This window comes from Lagopus muta, chromosome 9 (assembly GCF_023343835.1).
Source record: "Lagopus muta isolate bLagMut1 chromosome 9, bLagMut1 primary, whole genome shotgun sequence".
NCBI classification, from domain to species: domain Eukaryota; kingdom Metazoa; phylum Chordata; class Aves; order Galliformes; family Phasianidae; genus Lagopus; species Lagopus muta.
In genome coordinates, this window is record NC_064441.1 from 12,449,373 (window position 1) to 12,466,639 (window position 17,267).

The 17,267-nt window shown below is 42.2% G+C and overlaps 1 protein-coding gene across 1 annotated transcript in view; it reads left to right on the top strand.

The window, feature by feature from the left end:
* Window positions 1-430: 430 nt before the first annotated feature.
* PLOD2 (procollagen-lysine,2-oxoglutarate 5-dioxygenase 2) overlaps window positions 431-17,267 on the top strand; it is a 47,517-nt gene continuing 30,680 nt past the window's right edge. The window contains exons 1-3 of the mRNA XM_048954546.1: window positions 431-789; window positions 15,569-15,660; window positions 17,005-17,141. Of these exons, the coding sequence (XP_048810503.1) occupies window positions 681-789; window positions 15,569-15,660; window positions 17,005-17,141 (338 nt within the window). The 5' untranslated portion in view covers window positions 431-680. The remainder of the gene's footprint in view (window positions 790-15,568; window positions 15,661-17,004; window positions 17,142-17,267) is intronic.

Consider the following 17,267-nt stretch of genomic DNA (forward strand, 5'->3'; position numbering starts at 1 on the left):
ATAGGCCACCATCTGCTTTTAGGATTATATGTGACTTATTAGCACTTAAGTTATTATTATTTTGAATACATCTTGCGTTGCAACAGGAAGAAAAACACGGGAATTATGTATCTCAGGGCATCTTCTTCATTCCCACCGTGTTCCTGGGTGAAAATGACGGTACCAATGAAAAATTAATTTTGTCCGTTTTGTTTGGCGTTTGGATGTAGAAATGCAGACGCTCCTGCGCTGGGGTGTTCGCAGCGATGCCGTTTTCGAGCAGAGCGGGCGCGCAGTGCTGTTAGCGCTGCCCCGGGTGGCTTTTGCCGCTGTAACGCCTTCGGACGCGCTCCATCCCCGCGCAACGCCGGGCCGGGGCGCGCCCTTCCCGCGCAGCGCTGCGCTCCCGCGGCGCCCGAGGGCGGAGCTTGGCGGCCCCGCCCCTCCCGCGGCGGTGTGCGCCCGGGCGCGGAGGCCACGAGCGGCTCCTCTTGCGCCGCCGGGCGCCCTCGCCGCCCGGGTCCTCCCACCGCCGTATAAAGCCTGGGGCGGGCGGCAGCGCCCTTTGCTCTGCCCGCCGCGGAGGAGGAGCGGCATCCCGGGCGCGGCACCGGCTGCTCCTGGCGGCGCTTTTCTCCTTTCTCCCACCTCCGCCCTCGGGGCTGGCGGCGCGGGGAGCGGCGGCGGTGCGGAGGGGGAAGATGGCGTGGAGCGGCGCCCGGCTCCCGCGGCTCCTCCTGCCGCTGCTGCTGGCCTTAGCGCTGCCAGCGGCGGCGGAGCGGCGCTCCGGGCCCGGCCCCGGCCCCGCAGGTGAGGTGCGGGGCGGCGGGAGGTGCGGAGCGCGGTGGGGATGCGCTGCCGGCATGCGCCGCCGGCTCCATTGTGCTTCCCGGCTCGGGTGCGTCTGCCGGGAGGGAACCCCGCCGGTCCGCGGTGAGCGCGTGGGAGCTGCCGCTTCTCCCCGGTTATTTCTGTGTTTCTTCTGTAAGTCCGACGCTCCGCGTTTTTCCTTGCTGCTCGCGGCCCCGGGGAAGGGGTGCGGCCCCCGGTGCTCCCCAGGTTGTCGCCCGGAGGAGCTGAAAGCATTTTAAATCGCCGGAGTGAGTCATGCGGCGGTAGACGCAGGATTCAGCTTCGGAAAAAAGTAAAAATAGATTCCTCAGTGGGAAGGGAGCGCCTCTGACTTTCTCCTTTCCTCCCCCACCCCCCCCCGTCTTTCTCTTCCCTGCTCCCGTGACAAAGTGTTGATGGGCAGGGAGGTTTTCCACGGCAGGGAAAAGCACGGTGTCATTCGCTCCTTGCCTGAACTTCGTCGGCTCGGGGTGAAGTTTCCCACTTCGTGAGAAAAGTGATCTGGAGGCTGCCGTGCTTTTTGCTGGTCCTCGGAGGCCGCCAGATTTCTGTTCCTTGTTTTCTGTAGTCACGTCTGTGAGAAGGTAGAAAGCAATTGTATCTTCAGTATGTAGAATACAAGAATGCACGCAGGAAATTCCCTCAGAGAGGTGTCCAAACATATGTGTCAAGCTATATGCCAAAACCGATTTCTTATCCAGTACTGCTTTAGCATCTGTATTTCTGATTTCTGTTCTGGAAATAGAAAGGTATTCCATCCTGCTGAACTATTACCACATGAAATCAAAGTAGTTTTATTTCCTGGCTTGTTTACTCAAGTGTGTAATAAAGTTATTTTTATTACCTAGCTTGATTCTTGCTTTGCTGCACTGAAGGCAGCTCGTTTTTCTGAGAGCCAAGTTTATTCCAGGAACTTCTGAGTTTGAAAGTTGCTGCTTTAGCTCATAACCAGTGTAAGATAAGTCGGCATTGATGAACACCAGGCTGCTTGCTGTGCTGGTCTCTCCCAGCTTTCTCCTTTTGCTGCTTTTGGACACTCTGCAGAGTTCCCTGCGGGCTGTGTATGGCTGTTGCTCACTCTCCAGGCAGTGTGAGCATCGCTGTCCCATGGCTGTGGGGCTATGCCCTCCTGGGGTGTGTTTTGGGCAAAACACCGAGCTGTGTCTGTGGCAGAGGAGCTGTGAGGATGCTCCTGTGGCAGTTGGTTACTGCAATCAACTGCGTTTTTCCCCCTCTAGAGTATCTATGCTAATAATGTATTTTTTTTTTAAAGCAACTTGATCTAGGTGTTACATCTTGTGCTGATATCAAGTAACGACTGGCCCAGTAATGACTCTTGATTTTAAACCCTGTTGCTGGTCAAAGGCTTGAGAAGTAGAGAGTGCATAGTTCAGTGGTAGATGAAGCACTGTGCTTTATAGCAAACCAGAAATTGACTGGTGTATCTAGATAAATGATAAAAGTAATTCTGTACAAATTGCAACACTGGAAAGCCCTGTTCTATTTTATATAAGTGATCAAACAAGAAAATCCTATTCTTAATTTAAACAACAGTAGTCTGTATTGGACTGTAGCAAACTGCTGAGTGCAGGCTGCTCTTTGGGTAGCTTCTGGACAGTAGTGCTGCCTGCCGTGTTACTTGATTTTGTACCAGTTTTAACCCTTCGATGTTATCCTCCAGTCTGTGCTGTATTGCTTGGCTAGGGATAGAGCATAGTGTGCCCTCCCTTGTAGAAATCCATACATGTACGTGGGCTCAGTCTTCTGTGGAATAAAGATGCAAAAATTTTGGTGTTAGAACAACAGCATTAATGTATTCCTGCTGCGCTGCAGTTACTGAGTACCTGTTGCTTATCATGTAACACACTGCAGGAAAAGATATTTGTCGTTATTTTGGGTGTGCCCATGAGAATGTTTTTTCAATCAGTTCTCTGCACAGGAAGCTACCCTGCCTTCTCAGAGTCCATTCCTCAGTGGCTGTGGACTTGGCCGCTTGGCTGTGTGGCCACGTAGCCACCATGTGTTGTAAGAGCATTGAGCAGGCCTGCTGTGTTGCTGCTGTCCTAGTACACCCAAAACATGAAGAGTGGGCGGGGGTCAGGGCTTGTCACAGGGAGCGGAGGTAGCTTCCAGAGCCGACGTGGCCAGGATGTGTCCTGGAGCTGCAGCAGTACCCGTGGCCAAGCTGCTGGCTGTGCTCCGCCTTAGTGAGCCTTCCCTGCTGGCCGCAAGCGCTGCAAGCAGTGATGGGTATTGGATGTGGCTGCGTGAGGGCCTGCTTGGAGGGACAGTAGGTGCTTTGTGAATGCTATTGACATTTTTAGGCTCCTCCAAAATGGATGTGGTGATGACAGTGACTGTAAGCCTTTCACTGAAGCAGCGCAGTAAAGGAGCGAGGGATTTTGATCATGTAACCAAGTACACCATGTACCTGGTGTACTTTCTGAAAGAAATGGAAGGCTCAGCCTGTTTCCCCTTTAGAAATGGTGCGATGAAGAACTCAAACCGCTCTCTTGAAGTTGAGAGGCTGTACAATGCAGAGGGAAAAATATAGGAGCTTTTTGGCCAGCTTTTTTCTTTCCTCAAATGGTGAAGGTAAGTCACAGTAGTGGATGTGACATTGCTTTTGTCTGTGATGGGCAGTGTGTTTGGCTAAGGTCATAGGAAATTTGACCAGAAAACAGCTGTTACCTGCTTTGGCAGGGGGGTTGGCCTTGATGATCTCTAGAGGTCCCTTCCAACCCCTACAATTCTGTGATTCTGTGATAGTTCTTATCTCTAATTGATACTCTCAATTGCTGTCTGAGTCAGGATGATTTTGCATGGAACATATTCCTGTCAAGGAACTAACGTTATTTCTGAAAGGTTTCTTTGCACTGACTGCATATTCTGGAGAGTCATGGTTTATGTCCAGATTCCTGACTTTTATATTTTTTCCCCCATCATTACTGCTTACTTAAGGAGAATTGACTCCCTCTTCACAGGGAAACATTTTGTTTTGTCTGCTGAATTACCATTATTACATTGCATGATCAAAAGGAACATCGATCCATTTGTGTAAAGCCACTAATCTGTTTAAAATTGAAATTAGTTGACACTCTGCTCCAGAGAATTCCCTTGGCACAGGTGGTAGGTAGGATCACAATAAGGGCATTTTTGTTTTCATTTATAACATCTGTTTTTATAGTTCTTGAGGGACCAGTTGCAAGGAGAGCAACTTTGAAAGTGAAGAATCTTTGTTCCTTCTTAATTTCTACGCAGTGTAGTTCCCTTCAGCAGAAAGCACAACATGACAGGAATGTGTCTGTATGTGTAGGAATGTTGTAGCTCTATAGGATAAGTGACAGTCGTAGAGGAATACGTGCTTGCAAGCACAGTCTGACATTGCTGTGGTGTTCAGACTTCTGGTTCTGTAACAGAACTACTTCTGGAGTATTTCATTAGGATTAATTCACTTCTCAAAGTAAAGTTTATATTGTGCATGAATAGTCTAAATATGTATAATCTCTGGTTCACCCCCAAATTATTTCGAGCAGCTGGAGTTCCTATTAAAATTTGCAGTAGCTGGAGAAGAATAAGCAGTCCATTAAAGAAACAGAATATCTTTTTTTTTTTTATGATCATAACAGTAACATCTTGTTCATATTCTCAGTGTCTGAGTATGTGGATGTATTTTAATTAGTATTTTGATGAAATGTTTGCAAATGTGACTGCAGACACTTAGGTATCTGCTGATCATGAGCTATTATTGGCAAATTATGCAGTTATCATATTCAATCATTTCAGTCTGTTTCTACCAAATATGGTGTAAAGATGCTGTGGATTACTTTGTAATTCCTTTCAAATGCATAAATGTGTTTGTAATGGAGAACAAATTAATTACATATCTGTTTCCTTAATAATTCAAAGTTAAATAGTAGGATCTTGTTTTAGTCTAAAACATCCAAGTTTATAGGACAACTGTGAAGAAAGCCAATCTTGTAGTGGTTGTCCCATCAGCTCTTATAGGCTGCCCTTTGAAAAGTATTCTAAGGGTTCTTCCTGGTACAAGTTGCAATTCTGTCGGTCCACTGTTATTTTCTATATCCCAGTGTCTTTTTCCAGGAAAATCAAATGTCTTTTTGATGGTAGTATTAATTATTAAAGTATAACTTTAAGTTACCCGATTCTTGTATTAAAAAATCCATGCTAACTAGAGAACTAAGGGTTTAAAAAACAAACAAACCAACCAACAAACTTTATTTGGACTATCTTCATAAGCAGCTTACCAATTATATTTTATATCACTGTGAAACAGCTATACACACATCATTAGCATGAGATTACAACCAGGTCCATTAACCTAATAACTGAAGTTGCTAGCCCAGATGTTCCTTGTTAAAAGCACTCCAAAATATACGTCATAACTTGCACGTCTTTAGGTTTTGTGTCAGAAACAGGATGGGTCTTTGGTGCTGCTCCACAGGCTGAAGGGCAGGCTTGCTTGGAGCAGGCGCTGCCCTTCTTGCCTAGTGTGGAGTAGCAGTCTGCCCTGGATGCAGAAAAGGGCTCTTGGACAGGTGTGGTTTTTCTCCTCCTGAAGTTTGTTGGATTGCATTTCTGTCCAGTTACTGGAACAGTCAAAGCTGGGCTGTGGAGATCTGGGGCTATGTGTTGCACAACCAGTGCCTGGAAGCAGGGTGATGTGCAGAGTTGTGGGGTGGTGGCTCTTGCTGACAATGTGGGGACAGTTATGTCTCCTTCAGACAGCTCCAGTTTTGCTTCTCCTTTGTTAAACAAAGATTTCTTGAAGGAGATATCTTTATTACAAATCTTAATTGCCAAGTTTCACTGAAGGCTTGATTAGCTGTCTGAAAGCAGGATTTAATGATGCCTGGTGCAGTCTGTGACTGCCTGTTTGAACAGCTGGATATGCTGAATAACAGCTTAAACAGCAGCATGCTCTTCTCTAGACACTCATTTATGAGGGACAGCAAGGGCAAGGCTACTAAAAAGCAGAAGCTGATAAACTTTCTTGCTCAGACAGCTGGGGTTAGCTGTCCTGGTCCCAGCCTACAGCCCTGTGGCAGTGTATGGTTGCAAGCACGCATGGCCAGGCTACTGTCATGGCCCCATCCCCACTGCTTAGGAGACCTCTGAAGCTGAGCTGCCATCTGTGTGCTAATAAACAGCTGTAACTGGACCCTCTCCCACTCACCAGGATCTGGGCAGCTCTCCCTGGAGAGTTTGCTTCATGCATTACAGTGATGTTCTGTGTAAACGTTCATGTCTGGGGACTAAGGAGTACCTCTTATCTGCGCTTTACTATGAAGTAACCAATTCAATAAACAGAGTCTCACCCAAGTCTACTGCAGATAGTGGGGGAGAAAAAAACTTATGAATGCTGCCGCTAGTGCCTCGTTTTGCTCAGGAAATCTTGCATTGGAAGGAGCACAAGCCTAAGCACAGCCAGCGCTGCGGTGATTGATGAGTTCACACACAGGCCCTAATGAGCCTGTGTTGACTGTCTGTGGTACTGCAAAATTAAAAATAAATATTAAAAAAAAAAAAGACCTCAGCCAACCAACTTGCAAACAGTTTCTAAAAATGGGAATGAATTAATATTGTGAGTAACTGCTGGCCTTTATCTGGAAGCGTGTACATGTGTAAAAGAGGTGGTCTATGAGTGGTATTTCACTATTATTAGAACTAGCTATATTCAACAATTGATCGTTTCCATGTAGATGTTTGAAACACTATTAGAGGTGAGATCAGAACTGCTTGGTATAAGACAAGCAGCAAGCTGCAGCACAGCAAGTTTCTTGATGGAGTCGGGATGTCAGAGGAGTAAAATGGCTGTTCACATCCTTTAGAGACTGCAAAAGAAAGGGACAGAACTCAATTATATGAAGAATCTTTAGTATTTGTGTACCATCCTTCAGACTCTGAAAAAACAGGCACTGTTCAGCACTCTTTGCCTCTTTATAAATGGTTTTGAATTATGGATGATATTTAACAATAATTGGACTCCTGAATGTTAAATCTTTCCTGAAGTTGTATTGAAAATCAATCTGCATTCATTTAGTAGAGGGGAAAGGACTGGTAAAATTTAATACCCTGTTCAGGGGCTTTGTGTTAGCCAAGAACTAATCGAGTATATTTTCTGTATTACAAGAAAATTCAGAGTAAGTTCTGTTTATTTTAATGCATTTCTGCAGGTTCTTTTGAAAACAAGGAAAGAAGTAGAAGATTTAAATGCGGCAATGATTGTTGCTGAGGAAGTTGCAACAGTACCAGCTGCTCGAAAGTAAACTGAGAAATTACACCTTCTATATTTCTTTCCTGGGAGAACTGCTGAAAACTTCCTGCCCTTTCTAGTTCTGTTCTGTGGCCAGGAATGGTGTTGGAGTTCTGTTACTGATATCTGTTGCTCTGTAATTTTTAGGAACATTTACAAATAACCCTATGGCACAAGTTCTACAGTGACTATGCTTGTACCATTATAAAGGCAGAATTATATCTGCTTTAATTTAGTCAATCTGGTTTAAAGTGTAGTTACAAGTCTGACAGCTATCAAAGTCAAATCTGGTACTGTTTTGCAACTGACATAAATATTTGTTCTGCACTTTGTGTTTTGTAGTAAGATATGCAAGTGCAGAAATGCAGTGATTAACAAGAGGTTTTTAAAAAAGGAAAACAGAACTAACTTTCAGAGAAGTCTGTGCAGAAAGATCTGCTTCTTCTAAATCTGGCACTCAAGTTTAATTTGAAGCATTGACTCTTAGAAATCCCTTTCACATACAGGCATATGTGAATAGCATGCAGCCTGTGTTTGGCAACCCATGACTGTACTTGCTATCTATTAATTCTAATCTCATCTTTTGTTATAAATTTTTTCACTTTCCTGTTGTTTTTGAGGTTTTTCAGACATATTATCTCTCATCCACAGCAACCTAGCCACACTATTAAATATTGGAGGATACAGACTTACAAGGTACTTGTGGCTGTAGCTAATGAGACTTTGATATGAGCCTTGTACCTTTGAATAGCTGTAAGCTGTGGGATGAGTGGTGGCATGCAGGAAAGTGTTCTGTGTGGAACAGAAGTCAACTCTATAATATGTAGATCAGATTTTAAAAACTAACAAAACAAAAACCAAAAGCAACAACAGAACTTCCAAATATAGTGTTCTCTCTGTACCAATCGTCTCTTTCCCTCCTGGAGTGTGATTCAATAACTCTTTCTCAAGAGGAAAGACTGTGCTTGCTAACTCAGTATGTTTGTTCTGCATCCTAAGGGAAAATAAACAGTTGTCATATGGCTCTATCTTTCGCCTCCTTATGCCAGCAGCTTTTTTTTGTCCAGAAACTGTTCTGTTGGCCTACTGCTTTCTTTGACCATAAGTACATCCTATAAACTGACACTGAGTAGATGTGAAAAACACAAACTTTAAACATATGCATTGTATACTTAAGATCTTGTTTGTTTACTGCTGGATTACATTAAGCAAGTATATGTATGTAGGTATAACTTATAATCATAGTTATATTGCACATAATGGGTTTCTGCTGTTTCCATTTGTCATCTTTTTAAAGTGTGTGGGTTTTTAAATGTTTGTTTGTTTTAAGACTCCAAGTCTAGGCTCTGACTCTGGAGGAAAAAATAAGAACATTCTTTTCAAGAAGTCGAATACTGTCTTACTGTGCGATAAGTGGAAGCTCATCTTGTTCTAGAAATCTGAACTGTGGAAGTACTCTTCGGTATTCAGATTTTAGATGACTTAACAGTTCTTTGAGCTTTCAGTGTATTGTGTGAGCGATGTATAAACATCAAAAGGGCATGGCTGTTGGCACCACCAGTGACCTCCTATCTACAGAGCTTCAACACCTCTCAGAAGCATACAGAATAATTAGTTTTAGCGAAGTCATCAAAACTGCGTGGGAAGAGAATTGGTTATTTTGACTATATTGAAACAGTGATGGTGACAGTTTTGCATAGGCCAAGGATCCATTTCAGTTTTTACTTTTCTATTATGGGCTTAAAGAAAATGTAGCACAAGCTTTAAAAGATCTTTCAGAGCTCAGGAATTAATTGATAACTCACTGTTGTATACTGTTTAGCTTTTTTGGCTGCAAAACCAGAAAATAACTTATAAATGATATTTTTAAAAAGACTATATTAGCCAGTTGTTTGGATTCCCACGTTTTTATCTTGTTTAGAATACATTGTAGAGTATTTTACTTTTTCTAGTGTATCTTCCAAAAATATAGCACATCTGTCAGAGGTATCACAAGAGGCTAGTTGTACAGTTGTAGTCTGCTGCTAAATACCATTTAATTCTTCCAAAATTTAACATTTTATCATGAGGTATGGCAAAAATTTACATCTAGAATTCCAGTTGTGGATCATACTTTCACTACATGTTGGTTGACCTGCACTATGATTCCTTTTTTCAAACTCAGGCTTGTGGTATCATGCTTATCAGGCCAATGATATTGAAGTTACATATCTCCCAAGCTGGGTTAGTAACATGCTGGGATGTATCCATTAGGAGCTGGGAACATCAAGCTCCTGTGCTGTGTGCATGGCTGGGGACGGCAATTTGCAATTCCATTTTCAGTTGACATAAAGACTTTACATGTGAATTTCCCAGTGGAATGTATAGAGTTGCCATCAGATATTCAACTCAAGAATTTGATCACCTCTCTTTACCAGAATTCTATACCATAGAATAATATCATTACTTTTTGGCAGCATGCGCATTTTCGAACGAATGTTTTCAGAGATGAAGTGCAGAAAGAGTAAAACTTCATCAAAAAAATCTTTGACAAACATCTTGAGAACTGCAACCTCTGCCATCAAATTGAACCGATGCATTGGTTTCCCGAAAACAAGGTCAAATATTCTAATGGTTTTATGTTTTTGTTGCTCTTTTAAAAATATTTTGATTAAAAAAAAAACAAAAAAAAAAAACAAAACCAAAACAACTTATTTTGTTTTTTTACATGCCTTAAGTATATTATATTATATATTATTTTGTATGCAGCCCAAGACAATTCCTTTTCACTCTATGTGGCCCAGACAAGCCAAAAGGTTGGACACCCATGGAGTAGGTTGTCTGCCTTGGGAAAAACAGGCAGATAGGAAACTGTAATCTAAAACTAAACAAACCTTCCCCCCCCCCCCCCCCCCCCCACCAGCTAATCTGTGGAAAGAGTACATAATCAAAGTTTAGTTAGAAGTTTGAAGTTGCTAGCTAAGGCCGTTTAGTGTCACTCTTGATAGCTAATTCTCAGTTGAGCATAATTTTTAACATTCCTTGTTACTATGCATTTGAACTGTGACAGAGGAGGAATCCAGACTGAAAATGCTTTTTCAGCTGTGCGTTTTAGTGCATCTCTCCAGTGATGGAGAAGCATGCTCCAACATAGAGTAAAGGCAAGCTAAATCCAGTCTGATTTTTATGGAAAACTGACTTCTTTTTGTCTCCCACATCTATGGAGGTGTGGAAGACATAACAGACACAACCACAATAGCTTTATTATTGTGCTTGAATGCATTCACATGCCTTCTGCCTTCCCAATAAATGCTCAGTCTATGCCTTAAATTTAGGTCACACAGATAACTGCCAAGGCTACCTGGGATAAGATTGTAATAGTTCAGCTTTTCTTTGACTTTGTATGTATGCATATAGTTTATTTACTTTTAAATCCTATTAGGTTTTCAGTTCCCAAGCCTTTTCCGTAGCCTATAGCAATTTGTTCATTTGTCTGCTGGAAGCCTTTAGTGGATTATTTTGCAATAGGGCTGTGTTTTATAGGCACTAGGACACAGATAAAAAATCAGTCATCGTTTACTATTATAAGCCACTAGTTTTCCAGATAGGCAAAGGTTTTGATGGCATAATGCAGTATTATGCACATATGTCCTTTGATCATACTGCATGTTCCTATTCCAGAGAAGTTTACGGCAGTTGAGTCCAAGAGCAGAATGTCAGCTCCCATATGGCTGCAAGCAGTATCCTCATTTTTGGCTGCTTTAAAGCTACTGTACTAGTGCCCGCAACCCCTGGTAGAAATTATGTAGTAATCTCTGTCAGTGTTCATTCATGATAAATAAGAACCATGTGGGTGTACAAGGAGCAACTGCAGCGCTTTGCATGTTCCTCTGCCAAGGTATGAGCAGAGAGGTCACTGCAACTGAGTGCAGTCCTGCCGCGGCTGCGCTGGCTGAGACCTCCACACAAATCGGTGAAAGCAAAGGCACTGGTTTACAGCTCTTATTTCTGGAAATACGTATTTATGAGGCAGATTCCCGATGGTGGCAGCCCAAAAGATTGAGTGAGGGAGTGAAGTGTTTTGATAAATAGTCACTGAGTTTGCTAATATGTTGCATGAGCTCTTTATGCAGCGTTGTCTTTCACAACTCGAGTACTCAACCGTTTCCTAATTTGCACATAAAAATGAGTTCTGCCTGACACTGGATATACTTCCCGTGGCCAAACATGTGCTCTCAGGCTTGTTTTCAAAACAGAACAGCTGCTTTGTGAACACAACTATCTGAAAGCTGTCTGGAATAATTGCACTGTAATAACATCGGCACCCTCATATCTGGCATGAAGCTCTTCCGAATTTTTTTTTTCCCATGCCTTCCTGTTGAACCTCTGTGTAGGGTTTACGTTTCCTTTTCACACAGACTGATTTCACTTGTGGCAGAGAGTGCCAGGCAGCAATCCTCTGTGTCTGCTATGGTGGCTGCGGGCTGCATGCTGCCGCGCAGCCCAGGCCTGAGAATGGGCAGGGTGCTGGCTGCCTGCTGCGTTCGTGGTTTCATCTGTGTTTGTGTTTGGGAGATGCTGTTACTTCTGGAAAACACTACCGAATGTGCCTTCATCCCTGCTGTGAGAGGGATAGTCAATCTGAAGGAACTGGGTAGCTCAAGTGTGGATGTTAGACCACACCGCAGAGCTCCCTGTGGGTAGGCTGCTGCGTGGAGGACAGGGTTTGCTCCCAAACAACATTAAGGCGAGAACTGTACTGCTTCAGCCAGAAGTCATCATGGTGTTTGAGTGAAGCATTTTTTGTCTCTCTCACTGGAAAACAAACACCTGGTCACAGCCATAACTCAGGGTCTGAGAAATTGGAGGCAGCTTTGTACTGCAGCACACAGTGGAAGCCTGCTCAGTCATGCTGCCAACACAGGTCAGGTGCTGCTCCTGCCACCAGAATGCTTGCTGTGGCATGGGCCATGATGGCATCTAAAGCAGGTGTAGCCAAGCATGTGATTAAAGTGGCTTGGATGTAATCAATCCCCCAGAATCTGTGTTTTACTTGCACATTTGTCTTATTGTGAGTTCTTGAAAGTTGCTTGGCGTATGTTATTGGATGAAAACCATTAGAATGCTGATCCCATTCATTGCACCTAAATGGGAATGAGGAATAGACTCAAAAATGAATGATGTTAAAGGGTTAAAAAGGAGTAATGGTCAGAAGCATCCTCTTTGCTCACTTCTGCAGAAAGAAACATGCATCTTTTCTGCCAGCAAAACTGATGCAAGTTATCACTTTTAAATCAAGTCAGAGGAGCCTGCAGGAATTTCATTAACATTTTTGCAATATCAAAAAGGAGCTACTTTCCTCATTTGGTTAGTAATCCTCTATATAATGTGCCAAGGTAACTGTCATTTAATGTACTTTTCTTCAGGCATGCTATTAACAGGATAAAATCATACACTGTTTGCTCTTTTATTTAAAGTAGATGCATGCTCACACGTGCACACACAACCAACCAAGCAAGAAAGCAAAATAAACAAAACTCCAAAGACTGAATATTCTGTGAAGAGTCTGTCTAGAATCTGAGATTCCAAATTCTGCATTCTTCTCCATTTAAAAACTGTTTAAATACCAGATGCACACAAAATCCAGTGACACTGAAATAACACCTTTTAAAACTCTTCATCTGTAACTTTAAAAAACTGACCATTGGCAAGTATACTGAAAGCATTTCCAAAGTAAATAGTACCTTTATAAAAATAGCTTCCTGTCTGTTCTGTGACTATTTGCAAAACTGACTTAGGCAGCTTATTTAGACTTACTGGGTATGAGCACAATATAGGTTCCTTTTGTTTTTTTCATGAATTTTGTAGTGAGTCTTGAAATGCATAACAAGGTATAGGTGGAATTACTGTGAGTTTCATTAAAAAAGAGTAACAGTATCCCATAAAGAACAGTAGATTGTTTTACCAAAATGTATTTGTACATTTGTTTAAGACAGTCTTAGTTACATTTAGTGACTGCGAGGGAGAAAATAAGATCAATCTGATGCAGCCCACATTTTATCACTTACACCATGTTGTCAAATAGTGATGTTGAAATCCTTGCTTTGAGCATTCCTCGGGAAGCTGTAGGTGTGAAAAATGTCTATCCCAAACCAAACTTTGCAGTTACAGTCAGTGCTTGACTGTTCTCCTAGGAAACTGTCAGCAACGGATTCACTTGGCTTGGTGGTGCAGTCTAGTATGATCAGACTTTCCTTAATCTGTTCCATAGAAAAAAAAAATCCTACCCTCTGTCTGCAGCTGTTTTAGCCATAATCTAAGATGGCATGTTCTTCATCCATTCTGTGGTGACTGCTGTAGAATTACTTTAAATTGCATAACCTTTAGAAGAACATATCATACCATTATCGCTGAACTTGTGTCCATCTGTGAGTCAGTGTGTCTGTGAGTGCACTGCACTGGAATTCTCTGGGATGGCTCTGCTCTTTTTAGGTGTGCACATGGGATTTTCTTCTGACTCTTGACCACAAAAGGCTGCTAGCACTCAAGCTGGAAAAATGTGGAGTAATATACCTTTTAAAACTGTCTTTCCATAATGTTTGGATGTCCATACCAAGTTGATTGAAGAGTTTCAAATGCTCTCAGTTTCTTTGATGCACAGTGCAGGAGCATCAGTGTGGTGTGGCAGAGTCAATAATTAACTTGGGCAGCACCAAGTAACAGCTGTAGAAGGCCTGTTCAAAACAAACAAGTTAGTGTTTTCCTTTGAGTAGGTATTGGTATGTGGGGCTGTCATTGTGTAAGGTTTACATCAATTTGCTGGATGACTGGCTAAGAGTGAGGTTAAAAAACAATCTTGTGTTTGAAAATGTAGAGAAACCATGTCTAGGTTATGGAAAACTGAGCGTGGTAAGAAAGCACTGTATATGATTTCCTTATCCTTGCTATTCTTCATGGTACTCTGATGGCTTCAGCTGAGAATGGACTACCACATCACTGTCTGACCTGGCTGGAGTGCTTGTGGGAGTGAGCTGGTGACTCATACCCAATCTGTCTTATTTCACTGGGGGAGGAAAAGAAGAAATCAGGGGGTCCTGAGACCAATCTCCATAGATTTCCTGCTGCAGTTGTATTAGACAGATTTCATTAGAATTTCATTAGAGTGATTTTTTTTTGTTGTTGTTGTTTTTTGTTGTTGTTGTTGCTCTGCAAGTTATGTCTGTGTTAATACAACTATTATTGCTAGCCTGACTGCTCATTGGTACCCTCTAAAGTATATTGATACCTGTCTGTCAAGCATTATCATCTCTAGCAAGTGCATTTCTTATATGAAGAAAAAGGAAAGCAGGCCACTTCCTTGTGTGTCAGTTTTGTGGGCATCAAGCAAAAATAAAATAGCAGGCTGTGGCAGATTTGAGTACACTCAGGATGAACTCTTCTTTGCCTGTATTCTGTGCAAACTTCAAAGTTAGCACTAGTGGAAAAGACTAAAGGGTTAATAGGAATGTTTTTTGCAGCAGCTATCTCTAGCAAATGTTACTGTACTGGTCAGGATAAACCCAGAGGATGTTTTATAGAAAAGTGAGGCAAGAACAGGCGCTGTGTCTGGTATAGCGATTAGAGGTGATTCATTTTACTTTCTGTATGGATTGATCTCCTGGGCTCTGTTTAGAGGGCAGCCGGTGCTTGAACTGAGACCAACTGGAGGAACTACAATGTGCTCTGGGATCCAGGCAGATCTGATTAAGTACTCAATGTTGGATAGATGTCTTATACTTTTGATAGCTTTGAATTGTGTACCATGATTATGGAGCATATTACTAAGAGTACAGAATGTTGTTCAATAGTATAATCAGGAAAATATCAAGCTGTTTAGTGGGAATTCTTGGCCCTGCTTGAACTGCGTCAAAAGCCCTGGGATATAAAAAGGAAATTGGTTGCATGGTCATTTGCTTGCGTTCAGTAAGAAGGCAAAATTAGCACTAGTATAATTTGCCGACACCAGATTCTGAATAAAACAAAAACCCATGCTCTTTTGTCACTGTCCAAAGACTTAAAAGCAGTCAGTGCAGCCTGCTGGACTCTGGTGTCCACTGTTCGCTGCTGGGTGAAGCTCTCTGCTACCGTTCACTCCTGAGACAAGAGGTGACAGGATTAGCTCAGCCAGAGTAGTAATAAACTATTTTTGTTTCAAAGATTCCTTCCTGTCCAGAGGTCATACTAGCTTTGTTTTTATCTCTTGAGCTAGCTGTTTACAGAGCAGATACTTCTCTGCTTCCTCTTCCTGAAGATAATTTTAAATACAGCATCTTTGTCTGTAGGATTTCTTGTCTGGTGACATCTCATGCCTATAACATGACAGTATATTTGCCTGTCTCTTGGAATCAGATGTGGGCAAATTGTGAAGTCATTGATACAGTGTGCTTTTGTTGTAACTGTGGCCTGAAAACTTAATATATGTTCCTTCTTTTTCTCTCACAGATAACCTCCTAGTTTTTACTGTAGCAACTAAAGAAACCGATGGCTTTCATCGCTTCATGCAAACTGCAAAGCACTTCAACTACACAGTGAAGGTACAGTATGTTCTCATGCCAAGTAGTCATACTACACAGCCTTTAAGGTAGAAACAGTGCAGTAATAACTGAATCTGTTGAAACCTTCCCATGGCAGCAAAAGGAGATTAGTAGATACTGTGGTCAGGACCCTCAGTCATTCTGTCATAATTTATCATCTAGTCTGGCCTTGCAGTGCAACTTGTTTGTTTTGAGCAGCTGTACAACTGCTGCTGGAAGCTGTACTGGCAGCCCAGGAGGTGGTGAGTGTTCCCATACTGTTTAACCAAGGTGGGAGTCCTGCTGTGGAGAAGGAGGGAGGGTCACAACTGCAAGCTGCCTTCTGTTTCCCAAGACTCCGTAACTCTATGAGAGTACAAAACATTTCTAATGATTTTCCTAGCCTCTTGTGTCTTGTTCCCTGTCTCCATATGTCATGTACTGAAGTTGGCCTTTACATGACCTTGGGAAAAAAGCAAAAGCCCTAACTATCTTGTAACTTTCCACACAATTTTTGTCTGCAAAAGAAAAAATCCAGGAATTCAGATTGTATTATGACATTCTTCTGCTTGCTTACTCACCACAGTGTCTGAACTGTAATTAGGAAATGATTTGGTCTCTGAAGTTTGACTTTTGCTGTTGAACCTGAGAAAACCTTTCCTAAAGTTAATGTTGTTCTAAAGCACTTGAGGAGCCCGGGCTCTGCATACAGCTATTAGCTTTGCAGATTTGTCTAAAACAGCATGCAATTCATTTGCTTCGGGTTTTAGGAGTTCCAAAAATCTTTTATCTTTCAAATGCTCAAAACCTGCAGAAATGTTAAGGTAAAATTGGCACTTGGCTACAACAGAAATGTTGTTCAGCTGATTTTAGCACCCAGTTGTAAACTGGGGAATCTATCCTTCATTTGTATAAAAGTGTTCTGGGGGTATTTCAGGAATAGTGGAGCTTGGAATTTGTATTAGTAATATCCTGATCCCTCAAGCTTTTTGATACTTCCTGTTCCTCAAATGATGAAATTGTCTTCTAAACATCTCATTCAGAATGTTCTTCTAATATAAGTTTTGAAACAATTATTCATTTTTTCCTTTTTCTGATGGAAATGTGTTTAAATAAACAGTGGTAGCAGGCAATTACTTGATTCTTATTTGGTTAAGAAATTTGTCTCATGTTTTTGCAGTGATGTCATCGTGCTGAATGCTGCTTCAGACATGGAAAACTTATGATGCTGGAAATGCTGGCTTGCTGTGCTTTAATGCATTGCTTCTGCTTTAACATCTGTTTTCAATAAGGGTCTGCTTTCAAAAGCCTCTTGTTTTTTGTTACCAGCAAAAAAAAAAAGAAAAGACTTTTTACTTATTCCAGGTACTTGGAAAAGGTGAAGAGTGGAAAGGTGGTGAGTTGGCGAACTCCATTGGTGGAGGGCAGAAAGTCCGACTGCTGAAAGAAGGCATACAGGGCTATGCTGATCAAGAGGACTTGATTGTAATGTTTGTTGAATGGTGAGCAAACCTGGCTTGTCATTACATTTAAGCTTGGGTGCGCACACAGAAGTAGCTGGTGTGATGTGCTGAAAGTTGCATGCTTCTCTGTTTGTTTGAGAATGTTTGCTCCCATTTTTTTTCATT